Source organism: Somniosus microcephalus, chromosome 21 (assembly GCF_052327205.1).
Source record: "Somniosus microcephalus isolate GS21.2 chromosome 21, FLI_Smic_1.0, whole genome shotgun sequence".
Classification (NCBI taxonomy): Eukaryota; Metazoa; Chordata; class Chondrichthyes; order Squaliformes; family Somniosidae; genus Somniosus; species Somniosus microcephalus.
The window spans coordinates 63,205,865-63,218,345 of record NC_141007.1 but is presented as its reverse complement, the minus strand read 5'-3'; the positions used below and the strand labels follow the sequence as shown (position 1 = coordinate 63,218,345).

At 42.1% G+C, this 12,481-nt stretch overlaps 1 protein-coding gene across 6 annotated transcripts in view; it reads right to left on the bottom strand.

The window, feature by feature from the left end:
• The window catches only part of cyth1b (cytohesin 1b), a 260,252-nt gene that overhangs the window by 98,235 nt on the left and 149,536 nt on the right, over nt 1-12,481 (bottom strand). For all 6 annotated transcript variants that reach the window (XM_085963766.1, XM_085963764.1, XM_085963765.1 and 3 more), the window contains exon 2: nt 10,131-10,213. In XM_085963766.1, coding sequence (XP_085819892.1) covers nt 10,131-10,213 — 83 coding nt within the window. The remainder of the gene's footprint in view (nt 1-10,130; nt 10,214-12,481) is intronic.

Genomic DNA, 12,481 nt, shown 5'->3' with positions numbered 1-12,481 from the left:
GTTCTATTCACATGGATTCTGCTATGTTGATTTTTTTTGGTCATGTGTGTCTATTGATTGCAATTAAGAAATTAAATTGGCTTTCTTTATATCTGTGAGTGAACAGATCTGATATGAATGCATTTTTTAGAATTACAGTTCATGTACATGAGTTATCACAGCTCTGATCAATTTAGCAACACTAACTTATAAATATGGTGTACCACAAGTTCGAAATAAAAAGAGAATTCTAATTACAGTAATAGGCTCCTGTAGCACGAAATGTGTTAGTCACAATTAATTTATATCAGGACTATACTGAGAAATCTAAGGTATAACAGCCATTCCAGACTTCACAGTAAAATTAGCTTTTCATATTTCCACATTACGGGGGTGAAGTTGGGTGCCTTGGCGCTAACAGGGCAAAAATGGCTTTGCGACCGGGCGCGGCACTGACATCGACTCCCGGCATATTCGGCGGGAGTTTTACGGCGGCGCTACGGCGTTGTGCCCTGATCGCCTTTGCCCGGAGATCGTGACGTCATCGCGGTGCGCATCGCCCCGGTAGCACCCCAGACCAGAAATTGACTTACGCCCCCTGCAGCAGCGCCGGTCAAAAACACCGACAGCTGCAGGAGGCGTGCATCGGGCTGCCCACTGCTCGATTTAGCGCTCCACTTCCCTCTTGGGGCAATAAAACTCAAGTTTGTGGTCGCCAGCGCTAAAGTTAGCACCCAGGCGATGTTAGTGCCCCAAAATAGTCGATACCGAATTTTTCCCCCAGAATTCCATGCTAAGTAAACAATACAAAGGAGGTTGAATACTCTCAAGAAATATCAACAACTTGATTATATTTTTCCAAATCTATCTACAAACATAGGACTTGATTTAAAAGACAGATTTTAAGTGCAACTTGTGGATCTGATTGACTTCTGCACATCAGCAGGAAGCATTGCATGTAAATACATGTGCAACGTTGTAAACATGCATCATTCCCTAGCACTGGAGAAGCTACCAGAGGGAATAAAGAACTCATTAAACATAGTGTGCTTGGTAAACTACAAACATCAAAATGAAACAGCAATCTCCTTGAATTTTACCATCCATTTATATAGAAGAACCAATTCTATGTGAAGCAATTGTGGAATATGCTTTTACTTCCATGCTCTGAATTCAATCAGTTTACACTTGGTGCAGAAATCAGAGTTCTGAGCAGCAACTCAGAAAGAACTGCACATATGTATGATTTATTGGGGAAGAGTCACACAAGTCAACAATGGCCCAGAAACTGCTGGAGAGGTGCATCGTGAGCGAATGCCGTGAATTGGAATTTTTACCTCACCCTTCAGATCATATTTCTGTGCCGCAAATTACTGGAAAGGCGAGTTGATAACAGCACGGTGACATCAACGGGGCATTTGGGACCTCGTGAACGTTGGGTCCAATGGTCTATCTCTTTAACCAATGAAATTTAAGAATAGAGAAAGAAACAGAGCGAATCACGGAGAAGGAAATAGGGTGAATTAGAGTCAAATTAGAAACAGAAAGAAAAATAAAAAAGGAAAAGAAAGATGGCAGATTAAAAGAGAGAGGAAAAAAAGACAGAAAGGAAAAGTAAGAAAAAATTAAAACATTTAAATAACCTCTAGGAACAATTTACTACCTGCGGGAGTGAGACTCCACAGTTTCATTGTTCCCTTTCTGGTCCTCCAAGTTTGAGTGGCATATCAGGACCATAAATCACATCATCAACAGGGCCCTTACACCATGGCGGCAATGAAATTAATCCGTATTAACGGCATAAATCCAGCAACTTCATGACACACAATGGTGAGGCGAGATGGTAATTTTTCCAGTTTTGGCAAGGCTAATGGCGGAGTGGTACAAATCGTCGAGCAATTTGTGGTGAATAAGAACACATGGCATATCTCTCTCTTCACCACAACTTGCTGGTTTCACGCACTAATAATGGTGGGCACCGTGAACTCGCCATTACTTTTCCAGCAGTTTCTAGGCCAATGCCACGAGGTTCTTGCTCACCTTTACAATAAACTTAGTCCTCAGCTAGCCTGTAACAAGAAAAAAATGGCAACCAGTAGCAGCCAATCACACTGATTTCTCATTTCACATTTGCCATTGGCTGTATGTTTTCTCAAAAGGAAGTGAGTGAAACCAAGATGGTGTTGTGTGCCTCTAGAGGAAGATAAACAGGATAAAAAAATTAATTATAACACCTCTTATCTCAAATTACTCACTACAGGATTCATATTAGGCTGCTGAAATTGCTTAATGATTTTCTACAATGATAAAGTAAAACCATTTGAAGTCAAGACTGAATTCGGGTAGAGGTGAATGCGAAAGCATTATTGGACAAGCTAATCAGAGTAGAGTGCTGTTAATTACTCTTTCAAAGTGTAAATGCTGTTTTATGCCCTGCTTGCACATTTTGTCACTCTTCAGTATTAACAGCAGAAGCTGCCGACTGAATGGATTCTCTCAGACTTGCAATCATTGGTGATCCAGGGTACTTAGTTCAAGCAGATCAGGAATAAAATCAGAACTGTTCCAGATCTGCCCAACTGGAAGGCAGTGTAGATGTGGCCTTAATCAACCAATGCTTGCCAGCTCCTCAAAATGTTATCTAAATTCTCTGCAAGAGTTATTTTAAAAGAGAATACAACACATAGTTTTTTTTACAATAAATACTTTAAAGGGGTGGCTTAATTTTCCAAATGTGTTACAGTGATGATGCATTATTAATCTTAACTATTATGTATGCAGAGATAAAACACAATTTCTGGCTTCTACTACAGGTAGACTATCCTTTATCCGAAAACCTCGGGACCAGCCATGTTTCGGTTTTAGGAAAATTTCGGATTTCGGAAGGTGCGCGAAAACACTTCGGTTTTCAGAGGTAATTCGGTTTTCGGGAGTGCGGATAAAGGATACACTATCCCTTATCCGAAAGGGTGGGATAAATAACGACTATAAATACTGTAGTTACAGGGATAAATACTGTAGTACAGTTTATTTGTAAGGAAAACATTCAGTAAAACTTCAAACATGTACAGGTCATGTCGTGCGCACGACTTACGCTGACCAAAATAACCTTCGGTTTTTAGAGGGTTTCGGTTTTCGGAAGTCCGGATAAAGGGTAGTCTACCTGTACTGGAATTCTAACATTCGAAAGAACAATTAAAATAGGTGAATTAGATTATATTATATACTAATATGTATTTCAACAGAGAGAGAGAGAGCGAAGAAAAATTCTCATTTAAGATTTGGTTGCCCTTGGATATGAATATGCTACAGTCTCTAATGGACATTTTATTTTCCCGTGGAAAGCACGAGTGACTCTGTGAATAATATTTCGACAGATACACTCCCCTGGCAGGAACTTAATCATCCTCTAACCTAATTTCAGTATGATTCTTCAAGCCATGAGCCAAGGTTCACCATTATAAAGCAGTCACTGCTTATTTTAACTGAATAAATTTGGTCAAACCAGGGTCTAGCCACCTACTCTACCATAAATAGTATGTGCATATATTTGTTGTAAAACTTAGTACTTGAAACTCCATATTGTATCAGCTTTACATACTACACACCCATCCTACTCAGATCTGATGATGTGGAGATGCCGGTGTTGGACTGGGGTGGACAAATGTAGGAAGTCACACAACACCAGGTTATAGTCCAACAGTTTTATTTGAAATCACAAGCTTTCGGAGCGCTGCTCCTTCGTCAGGTGAAGTTCTGCACTGCACTGATCTGCACTGATTATTACCCGGTACTTAAAAAAAGACAACAAGAAAGGCAAGTTGTGATTACAGAAGTATTTCTAGAACAGCTGCAATGCTGGAGGATTGGAAGATCTCCATTATTTTGAGTATCAGTATTGACTAACATTCACAGAAACTTTCCCTGGATGATTTTTGTCCAGTTTGCCCTCTCATCCATGAGAGGCAAAAGAAAAAAAAACACCTTTCACAACCTTAGGACATCCGAAAACACTTCACAGCAAATTAAGTACTTTTGAAGTGCAGTCACTTGTAGGCAAACGCAGCTGCCAATTGCACACAGCAAGGTCCCATCAACAGCCACGAGATAAATAGCCAGATAATCTGTTTTAGTGATGTTGGTTGAGGGATAAATGTTGGCCAGAACTCCCTGGTCTTCTTCGAATAGTGCCATGGTATCTTTTACATCCATCTGAAAGTGAAGGCTAGGCCTCAGCTTAACATCTTATCTGAAAGACGGCAACTCCGACAATGAAGCACTCCCTCAGTACTGCACTGAGGTGTCAGCCTAGATTATGTGCTCAATTCTCTGGAGTGCGACTTAAACTTTCTGACTTAAGAATTGAGGAAAAAAGAAACTAAGAGCATCCCAAAAAAAATAGGAAAGGTGGGCAGAGGAATTTGTTTATTAATATTGTTTTTTCAAGTAACTTCGGCAGAATTATTTTGAGTAGCTATAAAATGCTGAAAATTGGATAGAACTGGAGATACGTGCAGGTCCATTGAAAAGGATTTTCAAGAAAACTTTAGAATACAAGAGATTCATACTTTAAAAAAAGTTGTAATCAAATCTTAGTAAGCATTTCACAATATAGCATTAATATTTTCTGTTTGTTGTAAAACTGGTTAAGTAACTAAAGTTTGTGTAAAGCTGACTGACTAAATGGATCCTTCACTTCACATCATTGCTGCTGGCAGCAGTCCTGATTTTGGAGGCAGCAGCAGTATAAGCTAACTGGATTACTACATCTGCCTGTATAGGTGCCAAGACCCACCTATAGCAGTGTTTTTTACTGATATTTGCAGAGGCAGCAAGTAGCAGTTACCACTTTTTCCCCAGATACAGAATGCTCAGAATAGACCAAGGACACGATTTCCCAATTACTGGTCTGTACAGACCTTCCCTACCTATCAGAAAGCCACAGTAGTCAGAAATCAAGTCTCAATTTCCAAACAACTGCACACACACTGGTCTAGAAATCCGGGCATGCCCCATCCCTACGCAGGAATGGTGAGGCACAAGCCGTCCCCAATATTGGGCCTCGGGCCTCATATACTTCGAGCCGTCTAATTGCCGAGAGCAAGAGAGCGAAGAGCGATTGAAGATCGGGCCGTTGCTGGCATTGCCGGTAAGTGAGGAAGCGGGGCTAACAGAAAGGAGGGTGATTGGGTTGGGGATTGGGAGGAAGGGGTGGCCGGGGGTGGGGGTGAAAGTGGGGCGATAACGACGGCAATCAGGGGGGTAGCGATGGTGATCGGGGAAGGGGGGGCTGGCTACGGTGGCTGGCAGTCTTCTTTGACTGTGGGGAAGGGAAGAACATTCCTGGTCTTCCTAACTCCATATTCAAGTAAGCATTGTTTTTAAACTTACCTTGTTTGCGGCCTAACTGTTGTTTACGGTCCTTTTCTGCATGTAGACATGGTTTTCCTCAGTGCAGTCGGCACTGGCTGCCTCAGGGCAAACCACTCTTGCAGTGGGGACTTCAAACAGGCATTAAGCCCCTTATTTGCATATGCAAAGGGCCTAACCCCAGTTTCACACATGGCCACCGCATGCAATTTTTGTCCTTTACCAACATGGCGGGCAGTGCACTTCCGGCTTATATGTTGGTACCAACGACATAGATAGGACAAGGAAGGAGGTTCTGCTGAGGGAGTTTGAGCAGCTAGGGGCCAAATTTAGAAGCAGAGCCACAAGGGTAATAATCTCTGGATTACTACCTGAGCCACGTGCAAATTTGGCTAGGGTAAATAAAATTAGAGAGTTAAATGCGTGGCTCAAAGACTGGTGTGGGAGAAATGGGTTTTGCTTCCTGGGACACTGGCATCAGTACTGCGACAGGAGAGAGCTGTTCCATTGGGACAGACTTCACTTGGCCAGTGCTGGGACTAGAATCCTGGCGAATCAAATAACTAGGGCTGTAGAGAGGGCTTTAAACTAATTAGTGGGGGGGAGGTTTTAAGAGAGCGAAAAATAAAAATGACAGCGGAGAAAGCAATAGAGCAAGGTAGCAGTGAGGGAATTAAAAACCAGAGCGTGTCAGGAAGGGACAGAATGTATAATGATAAAGGTAAAGTAGTAAAAGGGGTAAAAGCAGGAATAAATTGTCAGAAAACATATTTGAAAGTTCTTTATCTGAATGCACGCAGCATTCGTAACAAAATTGACGAGTTGACGGTGCAAATAACTACACATGGGTATGATCTGGTGGCCATTACGGAAACATGGCTGCAAGATAATCATGACTGGGAACTAAACATACAAGGGTATTTGACAATTAGGAAGGACAGACAGGAAGGAAAGGGAGGTGGGGTTGCTATGTTAATCAACGATGGAATCACTGCAATAGTCAGAAATGATATTGGGTCAAAGGATCAGGATAGTGAAACAGTTTGGGTGGAGATAAGGAATAATAAGGAGAAAAAGTCACTAGTGGGCGTAGTCTATAGGCCTCCTAACAGTTGCAACTCTGTTGGTCGGAGTATAAATCAGGAAATAGTTGGGGCTTGTAATAAGGGAACAGCTATAATCATGGGGAATTTTAACTTTCATATTGACTGGACTAATCAAATTGGGCATGGCAGCATTGAGGAAGAGTTCGTAGAGTGTATTAGGGACGGGTTCCTTGAGCAGTATGTAACTGAACCAACCAGGGGGCAGGCAATCTTAGATCTGGTCCTGTGTAATGAGACAGGATTAATAAAAAATGTCCTAGTAAAGGATCCCCTTGGAATGAGTGACCATAATATGGTTGAATTCCAAATTCAGTTTGAGGGTGAGAGAGTTGGATCTCAAACCAGCATACTAAGCTTAAATAAAGGAGACCATGAAGGTATGAGAGTAGAATTGACTAAAGTGGACTGGGAAAACAGATTAAAGTGTAAGACGGTACAAGAGCAGTGGTCTACATTCAAGGAGATATTTCACATTTTTCAAGATAAATATATTCCACTGAGGGAAAAGGGGAGTAAAAGAAAAGACAGCCATCCGTGGCTTAGTAAAGTAATAAAGGATAGTATTCGACTGAAAACAAGGGCATATAAAGTAGCCAAATCTAGTGGGAGGATAGAAGATTGGGAAGCATTTAAAAGCCAGCAAACAATAACTAAAAGATTAATTAAGAAAGGGAAGATAGATTATGAAAGTAAACTAGCAAAAAATATTAAAACAGATAGCAAGAGTTTCTACAGCTATATAAAAAGAAAAAGGGTGGCTAAAGTGAACGTTGGTCCCTTAGAGGATGGGACTGGGAAACTAGTGGTGGGGAACATGGCGATGGCAAAGACGCTGAACAAATATTTTGTATCAGTCTTTACAGTAGAGGACACTAAAAATATCCCAACACTGGACAAACAGGGGGCAATGGGGGGGGGGGGGGGGAAGGAGGAGCTAAACACGATTAAAATCACTAAGGAGATGGTACTCAGTAAAATAATGGGACTTAAGGCGGATAAATCCCCCGGACCTGATGGCCTACATCCTAGGGTCTTGAGAGAAGTGGCGGTAGGGATTGTGGATGCATTGGTGATCATTTTCCATAACTCCCTGGACTCAGGAAAGGTCCCGGCAGATTGGAAAACTGCTAATGTAACACCCTTATTTAAGAAGGGAAGTAGACAAAAAGCTGGAAACTATAGACCAGTTAGCCTAACATCTGTGGTTGGCAAAATGTTGGAGTCCATTATTAAGGAAACAGTAACAGAGCATTTGGATAAACATAATTTAATAGGGCAGAGTCAGCATGGTTTTACAAAGGGGAAGTCATGTTTGACAAATTTGCTCGAATTCTTTGAGGATGTAACATACAGGGTGGATAAAGGGGAACCAGTGGATGTAGTGTATTTGGACTTCCAAAAGGCATTTGACAAGGTTCCACACAAAAGATTACTGATCAAGATAAAAAATCACAGGATTGGGGGTAATATACTGGCATGGGTGGAAGATTGGCTATCTAACAGAAAACAAAGAGTTGGGATAAATGGTTCGTTCTCGGGCTGGCAATCAGTAACTAGTGGTGTTCCGCAGGGGTCAGTGCTGGGACCCCAACTCTTTACAATCTATATTAACGATTTAGAGGAAGGGACCGAGTGCAATATATCCAAGTTTGCCAACAATACAAAGATGGGAGGGAAAGCAGTGAGTGAGGAGGACATAAAAAACCTGCAAAAGGACATAGGCCAGCTAAGTGAGTGGGCAGAGATTTGGCAGATGCAATATAATGTTGGAAAGTGTGAGGTTATGCACTTTGGCAGAAAAAATCAAAGAGCAAGTTACTATCTAAATGGAGAGAAACTGCAAAGTGCTACAGTACAAAGGGATCTGGGGGTCCTGGTGCATGAAACACATAAAGTTAGTATGCAGGTGCAGCAGGTGATCAGGAAGGCCAATGGAATCTTGGCTTTTATTGCAAGGGGGATGGAGTATAAAAACAGGGAAGTCTTGCTGCAGTTATACAGGGTATTGGTGAGGCCACACCTGGAATACTGCGTGCAGTTTTGGTTTCCATATTTAAGAAAAGATATACTTGCTCTCAAGGCAGTTCAGAGAAGGTTCACTTGGTTGATTCCAGAGATGAGGGGGTTGACATATGAGGAAAGGTTGAGTAGGTTGGGACTCTACTCATTGGAGTTCAGAAGAATGAGAGGTGATCTTATCGAAACATATAAGATTGTGAGGGGGCTTGATCGGGTGGATGCGGTGAGGATGTTTCCACTGATGGGTGAGACTAGAACTAGGGGGCATAATCTAAGAATAAGGGGCTGCCCTTTCAAAACTGAGATGAGGAGAAACTTCTTCACTCAGAGGGTAGTAAATCTATGGAATTTGCTACCCCAGAGAGCTGTGGAAGCTGCAACATTAAATAAATTTAAAATGGAGATAGACAGTTTCCTAGCAGATAAGGGAATTAGGAGTTACGGGGAGAGGGCAGGGAAGTGGACGTGAGTCTAGATTCAGATCAGCCATGATCCTATTGAATGGCGGAGCAGGCCCGAGGGGCCGTATGGCCTACTCCTGCTCCTATTTCTTATGTTCTTATGATGAGCATTCGCTTATTTCCTGCCATATTGGAGGCCTAGGACCCAATGTTCCTTCTAATTTTTTTTTTGCACAGTCCCTTTAAATTTGCAGTGCGGCCATGCATGGTATCTTTTCCAGCGGCAGCTGCTGGTGAGCGGTCTGCGAGGGATCTCCTGATTGCTGTGCGGCCATTGCTGAGGACCCATTTATCGTCCGAAAACCGAGCACTGTGCGGTCAAATTCCTAGGCCAACATCTCTTTACTCCAATTTGCAATGAAAATGGGTTAGATACCGGAGCAATGGGAGCTCCAGCACATTATAGAAATGTAACGTCTTGACAGGATAAAACAATAAAACAGCTACCTCATAGTCCTTTTTGCGCAAGAGCCGATTGAATCTTCCATAAATCACAGTAATATGATCACAGAGATCCCATTACAAATCTAGACGGTAGATGCGCATTGTAGCAATTCATGGATGATGACAGCTGGCCAACATCCCTGCTTCTGCAGATCACTGTCCGGAAGTTGAATAATACCGTAAAACTTTCACCAAAATACTTAAAGCTGGAGAGAGCGCACAGACATTCACAAAACTAATTACATACCACAGTAAATCTGTGTATTCCTCAACTGGCTGTAGAATGTCCCACTAATATTCTTGTCAGCTACACTTTCTGACTGTAATTTATTTTATTTTAGTGAGTATTCATAACATTTAACAGCTTCAGGATTGCATGAGTATTCTGTATGGACTATGATTGTGGCTTAAGCTTTACAATAGAATCTGCTTATGACAAATTTATCTGCTAAAGTACACTAAACTAACAAGAATCATGTATTTGTTTTTCCTTCAAATATGAGCAACAGAAAGTGGTTTACGAAGACCAAAGAAAATCTACTTGCTTGAATAAAGATTCAAACTTTTAAAAGTTACGTTTCACAGTAAGTTGTATACTTTTCTAATAAAAAGATATTGTGCCTTCAGGAAATCAATCACATCGATTTAGTAACTGAATCAAAATTAAAACTGGAAAATAGCAATCAAACTTTGAGACCTTTTGTGTTCGGTATTTGCCAAAATTTAGGGTCTAAGACAATCAGCTGCTTACCTGAATGTCAGCCAGGAGCTCCTGCTTGCGTTGTCGGATGTTTTCTAGCTCTACCTCCTCTTCTGGCGTCAGGTCCGCGGGCACTGAAAGTAAAGACATGAGCACAGTGAGCTGGCGAGATCAAGGCTGTAAGCACAACTGCTGCTCGGCAAAGCTCAGCTGTTCTGACCTTCACTGTCACCTGACCCGTGTTTAAACTAGTCAAGAGCTGCTTCACATGCTTCGTGCCTTTCACTTCTCTCTGCACGAACTGATCTTTAATTATTCAAAACTGCCTGAAGGAAATGCCAGAACAGAATAAAGCCAGAGATTTCCCCTCAGTTAGGTAATGTAGGCATGTTCATGTATATTAAGCTCTATCCTAATATATAACATGCCCGCCTCTTGGTTTTACAAAACCATCAACTGAGCAGATATAAAGATTCCATATTTCTAATTCAATCAAATTAACAGTTTTATCAATATATATGATGGGATTCAATGTCTAAATACTATTATACAGTACAGGCTTGTCAGGCACTTTAAAATAAGCAGCACAGCATATGGAATTATAACAGTAATATCCGAGGTATATTAATACAGCATTGATGTACAATGATAAACAGAACTGCTAAGTTCACGGCTAGGTATCCTATACTATAACCTATATTATCAGTTCAAGATAAATAATGGCATTGCCAGAAAGAGGCTCACCAGTTGCTGTGAAGCTAAGTATGTAAGGTCCCATGGAGTTTCTTTTTCAGGTACCACATAAACACAGGATGACAGCATTTATTAAAATGGGTGAAAGTGGAGGAGAACTGCAAAGCATCACATATTGTGCAATAGAGTTCACTGAGAGATAAACTGAACATTTCACTGGTGACTGCAAGTTCTGGACATTCTTTCACTCAGGTAAAGACCATCACAACTCACCAATGGCATTTAGAGAACCAACTTGCTGGTCCCTGCAGTGTGGAGTCTTTCACTTATGCAAAAGAACACTCAAAGATATGAGTTTGCCGATGACGCCAAACTTGGGGAGGTGGCAAGCAGTGATGATACCAATCGACTGCAACAGGACATAGAAAGGCTAGCAGAATGGGCAGACAAGTGGCAGATGGAATTTAATACAGAGAAGTGTGAGGTGATGCATTTTGGCAGAAGGAACAGGGAGAGGCAATATACACTTAATGGCACAGTTTTAAAAGTGTGCAGGGACAGAGGGACCTGGGAGTTAATGTGCATAGGTCCCTGAAGGTGGCGGGACATATTGAGAGAGGGTTAGCAAAGCATATGGGATCTTGGGCTTCATAAATAGAGGTATTGAGTCCAAAAGTAGAGAAGTTAAGCTGAACCTTTATAAAGCGCTGGTTAGGCCACAACTGGAGTATTGCATCCAGTTCTGGTCACCACACTTTAGGAAGGATGTGAAGGCCCTTGAAAGGGTGCAGAGGAGATTTACCAGAATGGTTCCGGGGATGGGGGATCTTAGCTACAAGAACAGGTTGGAGAAGCTGGATTTGTTTTCATTAGAGCAAAGGAGGTTGAGGGGTGATTTGATAGAAGTACAAGATTATGACGGGTTTGGATAGGCTAGACGGGGAAAGGCTGTTCTCACTAGTTGATGGTACAAGGACTAGGGGACACAGATTTAAGGTTTTGAGCAAGAGATACAGGGGGGATGTGAGGAAAAACTTTTTTACACAGCGAGTGGTGAGGACCTGGAACTCGCTTCCAATGGAAGTGGTGGAAGCGGAGACGCTCGATGTTTTCAAGGGGAGACTGGGTAGGCACTTGAGGGAAATAAACTTGCAGGGCTATGGGGATAGAGCGGGGGAATGGGACTGACTGGATTGCTCTACAGAGAGCCGGCACGGACTCGGTGGGCCGAATGGCCTCCTTCTGTGCCATTATGACTCTATGAGTTATGGATTCCTCACAGCTGAGAGAAAACATTGGTTACATTTGTGACAAATCCACAATGCATGCTTCAGAGAATTCTGTATAAATGAAAGGTTGATGATAGTGGGGTACCGCAGGGATCGGTCCTTGGACCCCAGCTATTCACAATATATATTAATGATCTAGACAAGGGAACTAGATGTAATATCTCCAAGTTTGCAGATGAAACAAAGCTGGGTGGGCATGTGTGCTGTGAGGAGGATGCCGAGAAACTCCTGGATGATTTGGACAGGTTGGGTGATTGGGCAGAAGCATGGCAGATGCAATACAACGTGGATAATTGTGAGGTTATCCACTTTGGTGGCAAAAACAGGAAGGCAGATTATTATCTGAATGGCAATAGATTGGGAGAAGGGGAAGTGCAACGAGACCTGGGTGTCCTTGTGCACCAGTCGCTGAAGGTAAGC